Source organism: Corvus brachyrhynchos, unplaced genomic scaffold (genome assembly GCF_000691975.1).
Source record: "Corvus brachyrhynchos isolate BGI_N302 unplaced genomic scaffold, ASM69197v1 scaffold187, whole genome shotgun sequence".
Taxonomy (NCBI): domain Eukaryota; kingdom Metazoa; phylum Chordata; class Aves; order Passeriformes; family Corvidae; genus Corvus; species Corvus brachyrhynchos.
In genome coordinates, this window is record NW_008239050.1 from 159,226 (window position 1) to 178,827 (window position 19,602).

At 44.1% G+C, this 19,602-nt stretch overlaps 1 protein-coding gene across 1 annotated transcript in view; it reads left to right on the forward strand.

Annotated features, from left to right (window-relative positions):
• The first annotated feature begins 4 nt into the window (after positions 1–4).
• TG (thyroglobulin) overlaps positions 5–19,602 on the forward strand; it is a 148,057-nt gene continuing 128,459 nt past the window's right edge. The window contains exons 1-12 of the mRNA XM_017739044.1: positions 5–17; positions 1,424–1,627; positions 1,857–2,016; positions 6,386–6,492; positions 7,588–7,731; positions 9,520–9,705; positions 13,012–14,076; positions 15,585–16,172; positions 17,352–17,594; positions 17,935–18,072; positions 18,619–18,696; positions 19,139–19,251. Coding sequence (XP_017594533.1) covers positions 5–17; positions 1,424–1,627; positions 1,857–2,016; positions 6,386–6,492; positions 7,588–7,731; positions 9,520–9,705; positions 13,012–14,076; positions 15,585–16,172; positions 17,352–17,594; positions 17,935–18,072; positions 18,619–18,696; positions 19,139–19,251 — 3,039 coding nt within the window. The remainder of the gene's footprint in view (positions 18–1,423; positions 1,628–1,856; positions 2,017–6,385; positions 6,493–7,587; positions 7,732–9,519; positions 9,706–13,011; positions 14,077–15,584; positions 16,173–17,351; positions 17,595–17,934; positions 18,073–18,618; positions 18,697–19,138; positions 19,252–19,602) is intronic.

Sequence of the window (19,602 nt, forward strand, 5' to 3'; positions counted from 1 at the left end):
GAGGATGGCCAGTTCAGGTAATTCATCCCTGCTATTAATGTGCTGGTGTATGACATGACCTTTATTGGTAATGAGAGTTTTAGCCTGTCTTGGAGAGCCACTGTATCTGTGCACTGGAGAATGGGAAGTCCAGAAGACTTGAAGTGACTTCACTGAGCCATGTCACAGATCCAGCCTCTCCCAAATGAATTCCCTGTTGTTGGAAATAATCTCTGGGTTAAGAGGTCAGTTTAACATTAACAGACTAATCTTGGCAGCATTATTTGCATGTTAAATACTTGGTGCAGTTTGCTGTCTTCCTACACATGCTCATGGGTGAATGTGTGAGCCAGCTGGCACAGCTCAGCCAAGTGACTGAGAACTTATCCACCCTCGTAAGTGGCACAGTCAGGTTTCTTTCTAAAGGCAGTAAAGGAACTAAAAACCACACAGAGAACAGTGATTTAGGGAGCAGCATCTTGCTTGAAGGTTCAAGAAGCTAAAAAGTTAAAGTTGAGGCTGAGTACAGATTGTAATTTCTTTACTATTGTTATTGCGTCTGGTGGCAACTGTGACCATTCTAGATTTGACTTAGAAACAGTCTCAAAGAGTTTGGTGAATCTCAGATAATGAGAATTAGGGTTCTGTCCAACCTGCTTGCCTCTTCAATGACTTCAAGTCACATATCTGCAATCCCTGAAGAATTCAGAGAACTACTAGAATTAAGGGCTCCCACTGATTAAAGTCACCAGAAATGCAGCTCTTGCCAGTTCCATTATTTGTGATTTTAAAGTATTTGACGTGGTTTGGTTTGCTTTATGGTTTTGTTTATGTCTGGTACTGACTACACACACAAAATAAAATATGTTACTTGTGATCTTCTTCAGGACAGTCCAGTGCAGTAGGAATGGTCTTTCCTGTTGGTGTGTAGATGAGAATGGTGTTGAGGTTCCTGGCAGCAAACAGAATGGATATCCCATATCTTGTAAGTAAAAAGTTTCTATTTTTGCTCAGATTGAGTAAAGAACCATTTCAATCTGCATTTGAAATGCTGAAATCCAGAATAGGCTAGCCCCAGACTTTGATGGACTCTAGTTTGTGGTAATTTTCTAGGTCTTTCTAGTGGAAGTTCTGGAGTTTCTTCAGGGTTTATCATGGAAACCTGATACACCTGGATATCTGTATTTATGAAGGTCTCAGTAAGATAAATTGTGAATAAACGATTGATTTAGTGTAATGGCTTTTGAGTTGGAGAGTTTCAACCCCATCTGTGGTGGGCTTCTCTGTACCAATTTTCATAACCTCAAGTCCATCAATGTCCTCATGCCACCTGGGTGGCAGGCTCAGAACTTGTAGTTCTGAGAAAACTCAGATGTTGCTTCGATAAATGATTCAGTGCCCAAGCAGAACCTTCCTCTAACAGTGCCCCTCTCTGGTACTTCAGGCTTGTCCTTTTGCCAGCTGCAAAAGCAGAGGATCTTGGTGAGCAGATACATCAACAGCAGCAGTATCTCCTACATCCCTCAGTGCCTGGATTCCGGGGCTTTTGACAAGGTGCAGTGTGACATGGAGCTGGGGCAGTGCTGGTGTGTAGATCCAGAAGGAATGGAGATTTATGGCACCAGACAAAGAGGAAAGCCAGCACAGTGTAAGTAATACTCAACAAAATGATGGGTTTTGTAAGTTTGAAAGGTTTGGTGTGAATAGGGACATGTAAGATTATTGAGTCCAATTCCCTGCTCTTCATAAAAACAAGATGATGCACCTCAGTGTCCCTGCTCAATGTAATGAATGTAACCCCCTTTTAGACAACAGGGTGGCCATTCAGCTGTTTGTGGGAAGTTACACAAATAAACATTACCTTTTTTCCCCATCAGGTCCAGGGAACTGTGAGATCCGAGACCGTCGCATTCTGCACGGGTTTGGGGAGAAGAGCCCACCACAGTGCTCAGCAGACGGAGAGTTCCTGCCCGTCCAGTGCAAGTTTGTCAACACAACAGACATGAGTGTTTTTGATCTTGTTCACAATTACAACAGGTAAGAGCTCAGGCTTCTGAAGCAGGAAGGTAATCCTGCATGCCCCTTCAAGGCACTGTCTGACTGCTTTTTTGTGATTTTTGCCTCATGAAGCCTTTATTCTGTAACTGCACACAATGTTATTTTCTGTTGAAGAACGGACCAAGTGAAAAAAACTTTTTCTTCTGAATTAAATCTGCTGATTTAAAAAAAAAAAAAAAGTATTCCATCCCAGCAGTTTAATTGGTGTGTCCTCACACAGCACTGGATAACATGTTGTGATCTGTGTTTGGAAAAGTAGCCAGGGCTACTTCTGAGACAGACAGACAAGAGCAAATAAGATAAATACAGAAGGATCAGAGAAATTTGGATATATGTATGAGGTAGGAAATACAATTCCATATGGGAGATGAAAGCAGACGGACAAGTGGCAACATGCAAAGATGAAATTCTGGGGTTGCTCACACAGGTGAACCAGCACGTGATGGACAGCTGTGCTGTGCACAACTGGCTTTAGGTGGTTGCAGAGGGTTGGGGAATGTTTCAGAACACCGGGTGAAATCCTTGTCTGTGGGGGCAGGAAGCTGTTGTCCTGTGGAGGAGCTGGGAATTAATACTGTGATGGAGACATAAGGGATGGGCAAAGGGAACTGCTGGGAGAGGAGTTTGTGTTGGTGCAGATATTCAGACTCTCCAGAGAAACCTTTTGGTGTCCCTAGAAGTGCCACTGACTCGGCACCTCAGTCAGCACCAGTTTCCCTCATGGAGGGCAGTGCAATAAACATAGCATCTCGTTGTGACTTGGCTCTGTAGCAGCAAAGGCATTTTATTGTAAATGCCAATTTTGCTGTTTGGAGGGATTTCTTTTTTCTTTTTTTCTTTTTTCTTTTGTTTCTTTTTTTTTCTTTTGAAAGTCAGGTCTGAACGCACAGTGCAAATTTGTCAGCGCTTCAGGAGAGGTTATTCTGGTGAGAGCAAAATAATCTGGCTCTTTTGTTTGTTGGTCTGTGGAGTGTGGAAATGCTAAAAAAGCAATTACAGTGGAGAAATCAATGCTTTAAATTGACATTTTTTCCCTCCCACTGGGAGATTTGCCTGCAAAGACCTGTGAGATTGGATTTATTTTCTGTCTATGTCATGTAATTAATCACAGCAGGATCATTTTACTCCCAGCTGTCTGCCTTGTAATTATGGCATTGGCTTAACCTATTGCCATCGTATCTGAGTATTTCAGGTCATTAATATATTTATTTTCATACTATTCCTGCCTGAAATGTCATTATTCCTTCCCAAAACCAGGGCAGAATATGGAGTTGAAGGGATGAGTTCCACAGCAAAGGACTGTAGCTGGACAGGGGTCTAAACCTGTATTTTATGTTCATATGGAACCAGTGGAGCAACTTTCTTTGGTTCCACACACTGATTTTTGAAATCTAGAGATATCATCCTAACTCTCTTTCCAAATTATTTCCCTAGACCTTCATAAATATCCCAGAATAAGCCAGTATGTTAAACCACCACTCCCAAACAAGCAAATGGAGAAACTCAGAAGTTTAGAGCTAAGACTTTCCCAAAAAGAAGACTTCCAAAAAGAAAGATGATCCCAAATTTCCTGCCTCACCCTGAGGGCTTGGCTGCTGTTACTTATTCTGTATGGACTGTGTCCAGGTCCTGCGTGGATGGGCAGCCATATAGAACACCCTGTAGCAGACTGATGGGAATTATCAAAAAATCAAAAGTCAAGGAAGATCTTTCTACTTTCTTGCTATAATCAGTAGTGAGTTGTCTTTGCTGGAAGCCAAGAGCAGAGACTCAAAGTTTGAAGAAAAGTTCAACAACATCACTTTTATTTATTTTCCTGTGTTTTTGAGTGTGAGCATTCTTGTTGAAACACACAGAGACACTCTAAGTTTATCCATAACTTAAATGTAGTCACAGTTGATTTGGACTGGCTCTGATAAATGAGGAATTCTACATTATTACTACATATTTTGAGGGCTGTTAAAGAGTCTGAGAAAAGAAAAAATGTGGTCAGAAGTGGGTTTTCCACATAAGGTGAGAAAAGTTCTGCTCTCTTGTTTGTATGGGCCTAATTTATATCTGTTTGTAATTTATTTAGCTTTACTCTCAAATTGCAACAAAAATAACCAGAATGTCAAGATGTGATTGCGCATCTGCCCCAAAGTAGCATAACTGTGCATGTGACCTCTTAATGTTGAGGATGAAAGAGGCAGGATCCACTTTTTTCATTGAACCTGTTTCACTCATGTAGAGGTTCAGGGGCTGAGGTGATGAGCTCCAAGAACTTGAGCAGTGTGGAGAAATTATCATATTCCTGACTGGGCAGTGGGCAGTGCATGATAATCCAGGGCAGCTGAAAGGTCTTGAAATACTCCAAGATGTTTATGTGTACACTGAAGACCATAGGAATATGGTATTTATGTGTTTATACCTTAAATTGTATTGTTTTCATGCTGTCAGAAGCCCCTCTGGGCCCTGAAGTGTGACATTTTAGTCTCTCTCAGCATGCCAGTGTCAGCAGTGGAGCAGGATTTGATGATCCAAAGTCGAGGGAGTCAGTGGACTTTTAATCTTAAGATGTGGAAGGATGCCAGGGCAAAGCAACACTGCACAGGGATGTGCAAATTCTGAGACGGGAGCACTGCTGGGTAACACTGGGACAGCCCTGAGGTTACAGCCCCTTCCTCTGACAGAGGGGCTGCTGCTTTGTGCATTCCCAAGCTTTGATGTCCTGTGGAAGCAGTAACATCTTCAGCTCTCCTGACAGGAGGTGGTGCAGCTCCCAGGAGTCACCTCTCCTATGAAGACAGGCTGAGAGAGTTCACTCTGAAGAAGAGAAGGCTCTCAGGAGACTTCATAGCACTTCCAGTATCTAAAGGGGGCCACAAGAGAGATGGAAAAGGGCTTTAAACTAATGTAGTGTTAGGACAAAGGGGAATGGCTTTGGGCTGGAAGGGGGTAGGTTTAGATTTAGATGTTAGGAAGAAATTCTTTCCTGTGAGAGTGGTGAGGGACTGGCACAGGTTATCAGAGAAGGTGTGAATGCCCCATCCTTAGAAGTGTTGAAGGCCAAGGCTGGATGGAACCCTGAGCAACTTGGTCTAGTGGAAGCTGCCCCTGCCCACGGCAGAGGGGTTGGAACTAGATAGTCTTTAAGGTTCCTTCCAACCCAGAATGTTCTATGATTCAGGCAGAGTCTTGGAGGTGGCAAAGGCCCCTTGCTCTGCACCACTCACTTGAGCACCAGCTCTGAGCCAGACAAGCATTTCATTGCTGTTCTCAGGCTACTCATGCTAGAGCATCCCTGAGGCTGCTGGAGTGTGGCACTGAATTGAGCCTGGTCACAGTTTCACAGGATGGCTTGTGAACTGCTTTTTCACAGTTAATCAGTGCCTAATCCACCAATATTCTCATTACTGAGTGTCCTTTCTTGGTAAAATCCTAATTTGTGTAATTCTCTGAATGTCTTTAGCAGAAAATTCTGCTTCCCTGTTGCTAGGTTTTCCCAAATAAGCCACATGCATCTGGAACACCAGACCTTTATAGTATTTCAGGATAACGGGATGTGCCCTGGAATAATATGATTGTTTTAGAACTTGTCACTTTGAAACTAGGAAAACTTATCTTTTTCCTGAAGAAACCCTAGGATGTCTGTCAGTTAAGACCACATTTATCATATTTTTTCCAACTCCGACCCTATTAAGTTTCTGTCTTAAATAATTGCTTTGCTGGAATCTGGCTGTTGTCACTCCTCGAATATTACACTGGAAACCATCTCTTTGATCTCCAGAAGCAAAAATCAGTCTTGTAGCATGTTAAAACCCCTTTCTCCTTCTCCTTAATCAATTGAACCATGCCCTGAAAATGAAAGCTATTAGCGACGTTTTTATCAGCTTTTGTAGTTAATTCAGTGCAGAGAGCATACATGGCATGTAAGGAAGGGGAAGCAACCTGTTATTTTAGGCATTCTTCCATCCCGTGCAGATTTGTGGAAGGAGCTAATGAAAGGGTGTTGCAATAACATTAAGCCAACGCCCGTCTATTTTACATGCTTTGACAGGCTTTCAAAGGTGAGAATAGAATTGAAAATGAGTGTTAGATGCTGAGTACATGCTTAGGAAGGGTCAGAAATCTGTCTGAAGGGAGATTACCCCCTATTTCTTTAGAAAAAATGGCATTTAGGAGACTTGTTACTCTGCTGAAAGAGCGATCTCGCTCATGTCAGAGCTTGGTTGCCAAAAGGAGACCGAAGTGGCCTTGTGCTCTGCAAACATCTTTCTCCTATAAAATCAGGAATGAAGCAGCTGATACTTTCTCATTATCGATGGGCCTCCCTGGGCTCTTCACAGCAGGCTACTTTTTCTTCCAGGCTCCCAAGGGCTTTCCAAAAATTTAGCTCCGTGAAGGAAACGTTCCCTGAGATCTCTGGGTACTGTTACTGCGTGGACAGCCTGGGGAGGGAGTTAGCAGACACAGGTAAGTGCCTTCCAGCATCTCATCCTTTAATCTGGGAGGCGCTGAATTCCCAAGGGAACAGACAAATAACAACTATCAGTCTTCAGATTCATTTGGAACTTCAGTTTCATTCTTGCAAGGGGTAAGACCACTGTGACCAGTGTAATGCCCATGGGAAGGGCTGGAGCTCACTGATGAAATCCCACCCTTTGGAGCAAGAGCTTCAGTCAGCAACAAGTGGAGTTGGTGCCTGGGAGCTAATCCTGTCCTCTTTGGGATGTGGAATAGGATTTCTGAATGTCCAATTTCTGCCCACACTAGAAAGCAGTGTCATATTCGATATGTCCTATTAGCAAAGCCAGGAGAATATGAAGGGCTGAAGAATGAACTCTTTTCTTCTTGCTTAGGTAGAATAATGGAATTGTTTGGGTTGGAAGATACCTTTAGAGAACATCTACTCCAACCTCTCTACCATGGGCAGGGACATCCTCTTCTCTCATGACCTCAGGATTTAGGCATGTTAGTAGTTAATGGGACACTTCAGAAGAATAAATGGTCTTTTGTAAGCAAGGAGGAATGAGGAGGTTGAGGACTTCCAGACCTTCCTTATACTGTGGTTTTAATTTGTTTTTTTTTTTTTAAAGGGGAAAGATACAAAGCACAATAGCTTAAAAAATTTAGATGACAGATGAGAACTTCAACATTTAACTCCCAGAAAAGAAAGAAGTTCTCAAAAAATTCGTGCACGCACTCAGAGAAACTACTGACTGTCTTGGTTTTTAGTATGCAACCAAAATGACTGGTAATTGGTTTTGGTAACGTCAGTTTCCAAAATACCATCAATTTCTTTAGCTCTAACAAAACCACAGCCTACTGCCAGTTATGGGATGTTTCCTCTGCTTGTTTTGGTAGATGTCAAGACATAAAGGTGGTGTCTGGGCACCCAGCACTTGGGTGCAGGATGTGGTGCATTAGGGTTATGTGGTATAACTCCACATTTGACTTGTTTAGAGAACTGGATTTACTTTCCCTGAGAGTCTCCCAGTTTTGCTCCTGTAGTATAAGGTTGACTTCTGTCTTAAAAGCAGGCCCTGTCTAAAAATCTGTGTTTCCCAGGCTTGGAACTGCTGCTAGACGAAGTTTACGACACGGTTTTCTCCGTACCAGAGCCTGCCCGCACGTTCACAGAGACCAGCATCCATCGGATCCTGCAGAGGCGATTCCTGGGGGTCCAGCTGGCCACCTCTGGCAAGTTCAGGTGTAAGTAGCACCCCGGTGATGCCCTCTAAATTAGGTGGCAGTTTTGGAGCTTATATGTGACATCTACTGTTGAGGAGAGTGGTTCTAGGAGTTTTTTGCTCTAAAATCATATAATATGACAGTTTGAATGAAAGAATCAAGGTCCCTGAATTGCAGCTGGCTTTTATTCTCTGCATTGTATGTTCTTTACCAGCAGATTGTACCTGTCCTCTGATCAATGCTTTCCCACGTGCCTGCAGATCACATTATTTGAAATCCCATGAACTCTCCGTATCTCTTGCCCTGAGATTGCGGAGATGGATTTGTTGATTTATTAAATTAAAACCCTCAGAAAATGCTCCCTAATTTATGTTGGTATACTCAGAAATAGGAAGGATTTTACACTGACCATAACATACTCCATTCCCAGGAGACCACACAAGAATTTGTAGAGCCTTAGTCGGCAAGGCTGAACTTTTGGATCTGCTCTTGGGCCCATTCCTTCCCTGGTCAGGGCAGGCACATGGGGAGAGAGTTTCTCTGCTTACAGGCAATGAACTCTGCAGGACAGGAGCTCAGGTACCTCCTCCCTCCTAGACCAGAGCCCAAAACAAACTGCCTTGGCTCTTGGGGAGTGTTTGAATCCTGTGTGATACTTCACCCTCCCATCCAAAGTCCCAAACTCCTCTGACGTGTCTGACTCTTGCTAAGGAGTTGCATCACCAGAAATATTAAGCAGATACTGATAGCAGTCTTCTGGCCATATAGTCACACAGTTTTTCTGGCTTTGGGACAAGCTGATCCTTCTGGGGAGTCTGGAAAGCATCTTCCCTCTGCACTGCACAGTGGTTTTGGCTTAGCTCTGACTGTAGCTGGGGCTGCAGCAGCTGTCAGCACAGATGAAGCTGTACCAGCCACAAGATGGAGATGTGACCTCGCTCATCAGCCACCGAGGGGGATGCTCTGGTGACTTACGCAGCTCTCACACTGTCACCCGAAGCCACTCAAATTAGGAACGTTGTCAGAGTCCCCTCGTTGAACAGCTTGCTCTGACATGGTGTTCTCAGTGCCTCACACAGGTAGCTGGGTGCAACTGGAAAGTTCTTGAAGGTGAGAAGTGTTTAGGCTGTAGGATTCAGGTTGACATAAACAAGCAAAATTTGTGTTCAAAGTGTAAAGTCCTGTATTGGAGAGATCATACCCCAGAAAATTTACTTGATGAATTTTTGCCTTCTCTGCCATTAAGGCCAGTTTGACAGGAATAGAGTCTTCAGTTCCCTGCAGAGGGAAATAGAGAAATGAGGTGGGCTCAGCCCAAATCTCCACAGTCAGGTGCAGACCTGGTTGCAGGAGCAATGCCTCATTCTCTCCTGAAACATTGATGTTTGCCTTCAAATCAGTCCCCCAGGCTGCACATCTGTCTCTGTTGACCAGCTTTGCTTTTGTGCTAAGGGCCAGAGCTCCCCCAGCCTCCAGCATGGTTCCCTGGGAGAGATATTCCTGCTCTGCCTACTTGCACCTATGGCTGAAAAATGTGTTGAGGTTTTATCTTCTGTTTTTAGTTTTCAGAAATCAATACCTACAGTAGAAAACCGTGGGGCAAACTCTTCAAAGGAAAAGAGGATGGAGAATTTGTGTTTTGAGCTGGTGACACTTGACGCATCACTGAAAACGATCAGGAAATTAAACTTTTTTTCTTTTTTTCCTTTTTTTTTTCCTCTTCTCCCAAATAGGCAGCAATGGGATCAAACAGAGATGGTTCTGAAGCTCTAAGCTTTCCCTGCTTGATGCGCACTGTTTTCCTTGCAGGCCCCTCGAGGTGTGAGGCTGAGCGTTCCGCAGCCCTGCGCTTCCAGCATCCCTTCGTGCCGTCCTGCGCCGCCGACGGGGGCTACGCGCCCGTGCAGTGCCACCAGCGGGGACAGTGCTGGTGTGCGGACACCCAGGGCCGAGAGGTGCCGGGCACAAGGAGGCGAGGACAGCCCCCTGCCTGTGGTATGTACGGGATTTGCCAAAGGAAAAATGAGCCCATCTCTCAGTGTCTTTAGAAAGAAACAGAACAGACCAAGTCCTTTCCCGGCTCTGACAGACACAGGTGTTCAAAGATCACAAAACCTCCCTGTGGTTAAGAGTCACATTCTAATAAATTATTAAATATCATACTGCTTTTATTTTCTGTTATGACCTTTCTTTAGCCTTTTAGTTTTGCATATGGCAAGGTTTTTCTTTGCAGCTCTGATATCTGGCTCTTGACTCCAGGAACCAGGGTGTTAAGTGAGAATATCTGAGGTAATATAAGGAAGCAAATGATGGTGATTTTGTGTTTTGCCTCCTTCCTTTGGTGAAATGCTGTGGAATTTCATCTCCCATCCTTACTGGATTTTTTCCCAACTCTGTCACTGCATATTTTGCCATGAAAACTGCTAAATCCTGTAAAAAACCACCCAACAAACAATTCAGAAAAGGTCTATAGGTTTGGGCTGTAAGAGATTCCACAGGGAATACACCATCAAATCAGTGTCCCAAATGGAAATGACAGCAGAAATGTCCAGGGGCCGGAGGGGAGGAGGAAAGTTAAAAACCTTAGCTCTGAAGTGCACTACCTAAATATTCAGGATTGTGCTGGAGGGCTGGGGCACAGGGTCTTAATGTGGGGGCTGCCTTGGGGGAAGGCAATTGCTCTGTCTGTAAGACACAGCACAGCTTCCCACGCAGCTAAAAAAGAAGGAATCTGCCCTAGGTGCCATGGCTCCAAGTGCTCAGAGCGCTCTGGGCACACACAGGCTTACTGTGAAATGAAAACTTCAGCGTGCCTTTGAGGCTGATCACCAAGGATATTGCGAGGGAACCTCTGAGAGGCCTCTCCATATGTTGGGACTGGTTGTTTTCTCTTTGAGTACGCTTTGCTGACCCCTCCTGATAATTTTTTGAGGGGGGGAAGAAAGGGGGAGGCAATGACTTGAGGCTGCTTGCAGCTTTTATTGGCAGGCTCAGGAAATTTAGGCAGGGAAAAATTTCTGCAGAGGTTCCACAGATTAACTCCTGAGAAGGTATTTCATGAGGATATAGCTGCAGTTTTTTCAGACAGCTACATGCCATGTGTGTTTCTCCTGTTCTCCTCTGTTTTATTTTGTGTTCAAAACCCATGTAGATGTGGTACTTAGGGACACAGTTCAGTGGTGGACCTGGCAGTGCTGGGTTAATGATTGAACACAATAACCTTACAGGTCTTTTCCAACCTTAATTATTCTGTGATTCTTTAATGTCTTTGGCTCTCACACTCAGCAGTGTGAACACTGGAGGAGTCAGGGCCATAGGTGCGGGATTCTCACATCACCTGGGGCAGCAGGCAGTCCTGATAGGGACATGCTTCTTTTCAGACCTTTTACAGTAGATTCACCCCAGCAGTTCCTTTTGTGTTTATTCTTTCTTCCTCTGCTTTGATTTGATTCAACATTGGGTAGGAGGGGAGAGTGTTTATGGCCCGTGATCCTACATTTGTTTCATATTACTGTTCTTGTGGAATTGTTGCTTACACTAACTTATCGGCCCTCTGAGGAATGTTCTTCATCCCTCTAACCAAGAGCCAACATTGAAAACAGAAGGGGCCCATCCTACAGAAAGTTCTTTTACAAAGAAACTTCTGGGAAGGGACCCTGAGCTCCTGTCAGGAACTGCAGAGCAGGACAAGGGTGCAAAAGCAGGAGTGAGAAAGATGTCAATCACAGAACATCGGATTACTTGCTTATCATTTTAGCAGCTTTTTAGGTTTCCAGCTTTCATCCTTACTGTTAACAGGACTTGTGATTGCTTTATCATATTGCCTGGTTGTGGAATAAATGGAGATGGAGTGGGGAGCCCAAGGGAGGCTGTGCTGCAGGCTAAAGCTGCATATCCATGGTCGTGTCCCCTACAGGGACAGCAGTGGTGCTGAGGGAGAAAGTGTGAGAAACATAGAAAATGCACACAGCTCCAAATATCCTCCTGCAGGTGGGAGATGCCCCAAACTGGAGACTGAGTCCAGATCATTGTGTTCAGCCCTCCCCTATGGGGTTAACTTCCAAGGATGTGCTTAATTGTCCTCTAGCCTTTTATCCTTCCTAGCACTCTCTGGCAATAAATTTCATTATCATAATTATGTGTTCTACATCTGGACTTCTCTGTACTGTGAGAAATACTGAATAATAATTGTCTATTGTGAATGATGTGGAGAATTCTGTTTTTAAAAACCTTTATCGTATTTTTTTGTCCAGACTGAATGTTCTCTCACACTGGAAAAGCTGTTCTGTCCTCAAAATATCTTTGCCTCCCTTCTCTATAGTTCTGCTACTTTTGCATCCCTTCTCCATAATTCTGCTACTTTTCAAGGACAGGTAACTGTGTAAATGGCACATGAGTCAAGCTGTGCATTCCAGAGATGCAGTCAGTGCCATAACCATCCTGTCTGCCTGATTCTTGGTGTCTTTATTTTTATCGAGTCTTTCCTTTTCTGCTGTCTTTGGAGCCCTAAACTTAGTCCTTCTTCACAGATGTGTTGCATCCTAACTTAGAGCCCTTGCTGCCTGTGTATCAGTGTACAGATGGGGCTGGATGCAGCTACACCTGTGACATATATGGGTATGAGTGCCCAGGACCACTGTTGGTACCCCCAATACCCTGACATTTGTCTATCTTTGTTGAAATTCTGCATTTTTTTCCCTTAGAACTCATTTGTGAATGCCATCTGGCCCTTAGAACTCTATTACTGCTAATTTTAACAATTTGTTTTCAAACCTCTTGCAACGAACACCTCACTATGAAACTGAAGATCTAGTTAGGAAACCTCCATAAATTCCTCATTAGTGGGCATTGTTTAAAATAAGTTTCTCTGCAGTATATTTCTCGTTCTTCAGTTCACACATTTCACCTGGATCATTGGAGGTTTTCCTTAGCAGCAGGCATCCTACTGGAGAGCTAAAATATTTGGAAAAGACATTTTTCATTCTTTCAGCCAAAGGAACAGGGACGAGGATTTACATTGGGAAACAACAGAACCAGTAAAAGACCACAGAGCAGAGAACTTGGCCATGGAGAAGGAATGTTTCCTTTCATTTTTGGGTCTTGACTGGAAAATTTTATTTGTAGACCATAGGCACTAACATTTCAAATTTCCTTATCAGTGTGCATGGTGCATAGTTGGGAAGCAGGTTAATCTATACTTTAATGTTGTTTCTGCCCCAGCTGCTTGAAAGAGAACAATAGAATTACAGGTTCTGGAGGTTCCAAAATTTGCTTTTATTTTCTTTTTAAATCTTTCCGTAGGTGAAGAACAGTCGTGCATCTCCGAGCGGCGACGGGCCTTGTCGAGGCTCCTTTATGGCCCTGCTGGGTACTTCAGTCAGTCGAATTTGTTTTCCACGCCAGATAAGCAGTCAGACAAAATTGATGGCTTCTCAAGACCCTGCCCTCCCTCCTTCAAGGAGCTGTATCTGGACTCTGGATTGTCATCCCCACTTACACAAAGCCCGTTTGCCAGCCAGACTCCTGAGCTAGAAACCACCCTTAGTGAAGCCATTGCAGGGATGTTCCCATCAAGGGAACTGGCTCAAGTGGCACTGCAATTCACTGCCAATCCAAAGCGCTTCCAAGAAAACCTCTTTGGAGGAAGGTTCTTGAAGAATTTGATCCAGTTTAACTTCACAGGGGTACTTGGCACTAGTGGGAAATACAGCATTGGCCAGTTTTTCCAACAGGAGGTTGTGTCAGAGAGGGTTAATGGCCAAGGCCTTCTGGAATCAGCTGAGGCATTTTCTCTGGAAGTATTAAAGAGGAGTTCCATTTTGAGTAAACCTCTTGTGGGCAGCTTTGGCCGCACAGTAACTCTCCAGGACAATCAGAATATGATGAAATTCCTTTCTTCTGTCCTGGAGCTACCAGAGTTCTTTACTTTTCTTCAACAAGTGATTTCCATCCCCAAAAGCATTGCTGAAGATTTAGGTGAAGTGGTGAAATTAGCACTGGGATCCAGAGACTGTGGTGAGGAGACAAGGGACCTGTTTGTCCCAACATGTACCAAGGAGGGGAGGTATGAGGAAGTTCAGTGCTATGCAGGAGAGTGCTGGTGTTTGGACACTTTGGGTAAGGAGGTTCCAGGCTCAAGACGTCAAGGCAAACATCCAAGGTGTCCCACCGAGTGTGAGAAGCAAAGGAGAAACCTGAAAAACCTGAAGCAAAGCCTGCCTGCAGGATCAGATCTCTTTATTCCCTCTTGTACTGAGGATGGAGACTTTCTGCCACTTCAGTGTTATGGGACAAATTGTTTCTGTGTCGATTTGAATGGCAAGACTGTTCCAGGAATAAGGGGGAAAGCTGGAAAGCCGATGCAATGTAAGTCTTAGGGACTGGGAATTTAAAGACACTTTCTTTTGTATGGGAATTCCATGATTCTTTCTCCATATCTGATTACATCTGGAAATAAATGGATAATGTATGCAAATGTCTCCTAACAGGAAAACAAGTCAGCAGAGGAATAGTGGGAAATACAGTGTGTGTCAGCCTTGATATCCCAGGTCCTAAAGGTGGTCAGGGTGTAGGGTGGGCACACTCAAAGCAGAGGAGCCTGAGGTCTTGCCTGGTTAATGAATGTGTCATTGGTGTGTCTCTACCTCAGTGTGCAGCTGGAGTGTGTAACATCCATGATGCCCAGGAGACCTGGAACATCTGTGGAATTGAATGTGACCCCTGCCTAGTGAAAAAGCCCTTTTACTAACAGGACCAAGTCACCTGGGCAAGGTCACTGGCTCATCTTTTCCTAAGAACTAAAGATTTTCAGTGCCTTAAACTATGAACTTGATTTAGTCTCTTTAGCTCAAGAATACATCCTCAACTTGGTAAGATATCACAGGACTCCAGACATAGGAGAGGGATTCAATGGCTGATAGGTTTCTCATAAGGGTCACAAAGTCAGGCTGAAAAAGTGAATTGCAAATGACTTCTGACATCAGTTTGATAGACAATGAACTGCCTCTCCTTGCCCTTTTCTTTATGGAATATGAAGGAAGAAGGAAGCACATAGGCTGTAAATATTTGTCTTTCAAGTTTCTGTGAACTGAAAACGGCACATCAACAGGGAAAATGGACCAAGAGGAGAGCCAGCTTCTCATTTTGGGACAAATAGCAGAGTGTCCAGCAGTTGAGAGTGGTGCATAGTGAGGGAGCTCCTTTGAATAGAAGTTTGCAGAAGTAGTGGGGAGTTTGTTGTAATGATCTGAATTGAGAGAGGATTTATATCTAGCAACCCATCTGTAGTGCAATCCAAAATAAAAAGGTTCAGAATTCTCTGGAGCTCAAAAGAAGATGAGCTCCCATGGTTGGCTGGGTTTGTAGAGCTGCTTGGTGGCAATGTGAAATTTGGCTATGGAGGAGGCAGAAAAGGCTTTCAAACAAACTCACTCCAGTGTTTTGAGGGATGGTATTTTTATATTCGGCAGCAGTAGAGAGTAGGAAGAGAGGACACACAATCTTAAAATTCTGGTTTGGTCCAAGGGGAATAAAATCAGTATTATTCCACTATTCAGATGGTTTCTTTTTCAGAGATTGGTTGAATAAAGAGTAACAACCAGATTGCTGAGTGTATCTGAAAATATCTGATTGGTGTGAACAGATTCAGGAGGGCATTTAGTGGCACCTGCCCCCCCAGTAAGAGCTACAATCTTACCCTGGTTCACCATGTGACCTTAATATTGCTAAGCCCTCTTAGTAACAGGCCAGGAATGTTGTTGTTATTATTGGGATGAGTGACCAAGTTTTGGTAGTGGTGTTTATTGTACTGGAGGGTAGGGGCATTGTATATCTTCAGTGCATTCACAAGATGTGCATGTTTTTCTTTTCCCCAGGCCCAAGCGCTTGCCAACTAACAGCTGGGCAGGAGTTCCTCAAGGCTGTGAAGCTCCTGTTGTCAGATCCAAGTGCTGTGCCTCAGCTGTCCAGCATTCAGCTCCCTCAGTGTGATGCTGAGGGTGGCTGGAGGCAGGTGCAGTGCAGTGGCCCTCCCGAGACAGCCTTTGAGTGGTACGAAAAGTGGATTGCAGAGAACAATGAAGGCAACCCCCTGCCCATTGCTGATCTCTTGAACACAATAGCTGGGTATAAAGAGGCATCATCTGGAGGCTTTTCGGCTTTTGTTAAAGCTTTGTATGAGGCTGGGCACCAGAATGTCTTCCCTGCATTTGCCATGTATTCCTCTTTCACGGATCTCCCACCCGAAGTGCTGAAAGGAAACGTGACCAATGCATCTGAGAACATTTTACTGGACCCATATATGTTCTGGCAGCTTCTGACTGAGCAGCTGAGCTACTACCCAGGACCCTATACTGATTTCAGTACTCCATTAGGCCACTTTGAACTTCGTGATTGTTGGTGTGTTGATAGCAAAGGAAGAGAGCTGGAGGGAACAAAGGCAGGAGCGAACCAGGTTCCAGCATGTAAGTAACAATTTCTGGCATGTATGTAGTAGTGTTTCTGGTCTGTTATTTTATGCCACAAGAGAGGGAAGTCCTTTCAGTTGCTGTGAAGTAGCAGAAAATAACTTGTCAGAAAGATCATCAGCACTGCCATTGTCACTGGACATCAGAAGAGGGATGACTCATTTCTGGTAAATAAGTGGTGCCTCAGCTTTGGGAATAAGGAGGAATAAAGTTCCATATCAAGTTTGTGTAGATTTTATAATTTGGAATTTGGACATGTAACGCTTTTGCAGAAGATACTTAGCCAGATGGTAAAGGATATTAGCAAGTGTGAAGAGTTGTTTGGAAAAAGCAGGATTACACTGTGATGTAAATGACTTTCAAGAATGACAAAATGAAGCAAGAGGGATTTTCTTTACTGTTTTTTACTATGTGGTCAAAAGTAACAGATATCCTCTAGAAGTCACTAGGAGGAGAGGGAGGCCAGCACTGAGTTCAGTAAGCTCTCTGTCTAGACACCTCCTCCAAAGGTGCTGGGCCCTCTTTGGGGTGACTCCTGCAGATGACCTATGTTATCAATGCCATCACTGAAATGGTTCTCATCAGGTAGTATTTTTCCAGCTGTGAGGAAGATACAGGACAACGCGTGGCAAACTGTTGGAGATTCCAGTTCTGTGGGCAAGTGGGGAATAGATGAAGGAGATTAACAGAGTTATTTTGGAGGAGCAGCTTTCATGGAGCTGGTTCGGTGTGTTGAACTTCACTTTCTGGGTCAGTAGGTGTATGGAGAGGACAGGCCAAGTGTCAGCTGCCACTCCATACCTAAGGGATATACCTTCATTTTCCTTTCTGACTCACACTTCTGATTTTCCACAGTTTTTCATGGCAGCAACTGATGGAATGTTCTGTAGAGATGTATTAACTCTGTTTGTAACCAATGAGGACTTAAAATCGTCAAGCCTTTGGCTGAGGACATGGAGAATGTTTGTGTGACTCCTGGCACTCTCAGACACTTGCTGTTAAACAGCTAGGCACTGACAAGTGTCCTTTGTTTGCTTCATTATGCAATTCAAAACTGAGTACAGAGGGGACCAGATGATACTAGTTAAAAGACCAGGTAGTTTTCAAATGCAACTGTTTACTGGATTTAGATGAAAGTCATTAATATACTCTTCATATATATACTTTTTAATGCAGGTCCTGGTATATGTGAAGGTGTGAAGCAGGAAGCCATGAAATTTATGGAGGAGGCAGAGCAGCTCATTCTGGCCTCAAATGGTTCCCGGTTTGCCTTTGGAGAGAGCTTCTTGCTGGCGAAGGGGATCCAGTTCACGGACAGTGACCTCCTGCGCTCTGCTGGACCCGACAGGACGGAGGCAGTGATCTCCCAAAAGCTGCTGTCAGGCAGTGACTCTGCTCTCCAGCTGGCTGCATGGTCAGGTCGGTGGAAAGGAGAGGAGAGCTTGATTAAATAGAGTCATGCCCAGAATCTGTGCAAGAGCACTTGATGTCAAATGCAACTTTGCTGAGAAGCAGGTGCAAGTCAGCAGGTGTAATTAATCAGGGTCATTAACCTGCCACTCCAAGAACTGATTTCAGTAGTGTCATATGTATGACACAGTGCAAATATAAAATCTGGGCACTTACCAGCCTTTATGTACTTTAAACATTTATTAATTTATCTTCTGAAGTACGGGGAACATTCAGGTTTTTGCAAATATGTGCTTCTAATATATCCTGTATTGCACACTAGCAGCTTTCTTTTACTTCTCTTTTATAGTCCTACACTTCTACTGGCAGAGTCACTTTACTTCAAAACGTTCTGCTGGGGAAGCAGCACAGGTGGGATTTCTCCCTTACATCCCTCAGTGTGATGGCCTGGGAAACTGGGAGCCAAGTCAGTGCTATGAGAGCACAGGTGAGCAATTCCTAAGACACTCTGGGCTGTCTGAACAAAGAAAATCTAAGAAGAATTCTAATTAAAGGATAGAAGACCGGTAGTAGTCAGACTGGAGGAAAGTGATGTGGTCCACAAGATGTATGTAAATTGACTGGAGTCAAGTGGCAGCTCATTGGGGCTCAAAAATCAGTAGATATTCCATTGCTTGCTGCTAGTTGTGTTCATTGGGGGTTGGTCCTGGTGCTGGTATTGCTTAATGCCTTCAGTCATGGCCAGGATGATGAGTTGGAGTGCACCCTCAGCAAGTTTGTGGATGATGCCATTTTTCTGGGACTAGGTCATAGGGCTGCAGTGGGGGATTCTCACCAGAGCTGCTACATTTCCATTCACACCACTGCTCTCAGCTGAGATCTACTAGATCTCTACTAGAGAGCAGACTTAAATGTGGCTTAGATTTACTGACCCCGTTCTATGGAGCTGCAGAGGATGAAAATCCTCCTGGTATGCAACAAAGCACATTGAAGTACAACATCTAAAATGAAGCTGCTTTTCTTCCCTGGCCAGGTCATTGCTGGTGTGTGGATGAGAGAGGACGTTATGTCATGGATTCCTTGGTCTCACGCTCAGCAGAACTTCCCAAATGTCAGTTGGGTCCTCTTCCTAAATATTTGCCTTTACCTGTTCTTGCAAATTTTAATATTTATTGGAAATTCTAGTATGATATGCATGAAGTAACGCTTGCTTTTAACCATTGCAAAAAAAGGAGAAGGAATTTTATTCTTATTTTGCTAATTCATTTAATTTCATTGTGCATTATTTTGGCTTTCATTATTTGAGAGTGGATACTCTACTGTTGGTGGCCCTGCCTGAGCAGGGGGATTGGACCAGTTGTCCAGCCAGGTGTCTCCAGAGGTCCCTTCCAACCTCAGCCATTCTGTGGTTTTATCAAACACCGATGAGGAATTCCCTGCCTGAAACTGTAGCAGTGCCTAATACAGATGTGTGAGGGACCTGGTGATGCAACCCTTTCCCTTGCTTTGCTCTGAAGCTTGATTTTATTTTAAAAATGTTTTCCCTCTGACAGGCCAGACTTCATGTCAGCGATCCCGAACCAATGCCTTAATTTCCAGCTGGAGACAGAGCAGTGCAAAGCTGGACACCTCTACAGCTGATCTGTTCTTCCCCAACTGCCTTGAGGTGATTTAACATGACTGGGGGAGGAAGCAGTTTTGCTTACACCATGCCAAAGTCATGTGCACTTTTAGTCCATGCTCCGTAAGCACCCCTTGTACATTTTTATTAACCTGAAAGAAAAGGGTAAGACAAAAATAACAGGTGGTGTTGCCCTGCAGAAGGCAGAATTTAAATATTTTTGAGATGGAGACTGGGAACAGGAAGCTCTGTGCCTCCCCACGCCTCCCTCCCACAGGCTGGCTCTGCCTGGTGCTCTTGCAGAGCTGTGCTTAATCAGCATGTCTTAATTGACTGATATTTGGGGAGCTCTTTCTTCCTGAGCTGTGAGAGAATGACAGTGTGAGAGAGAGCTGG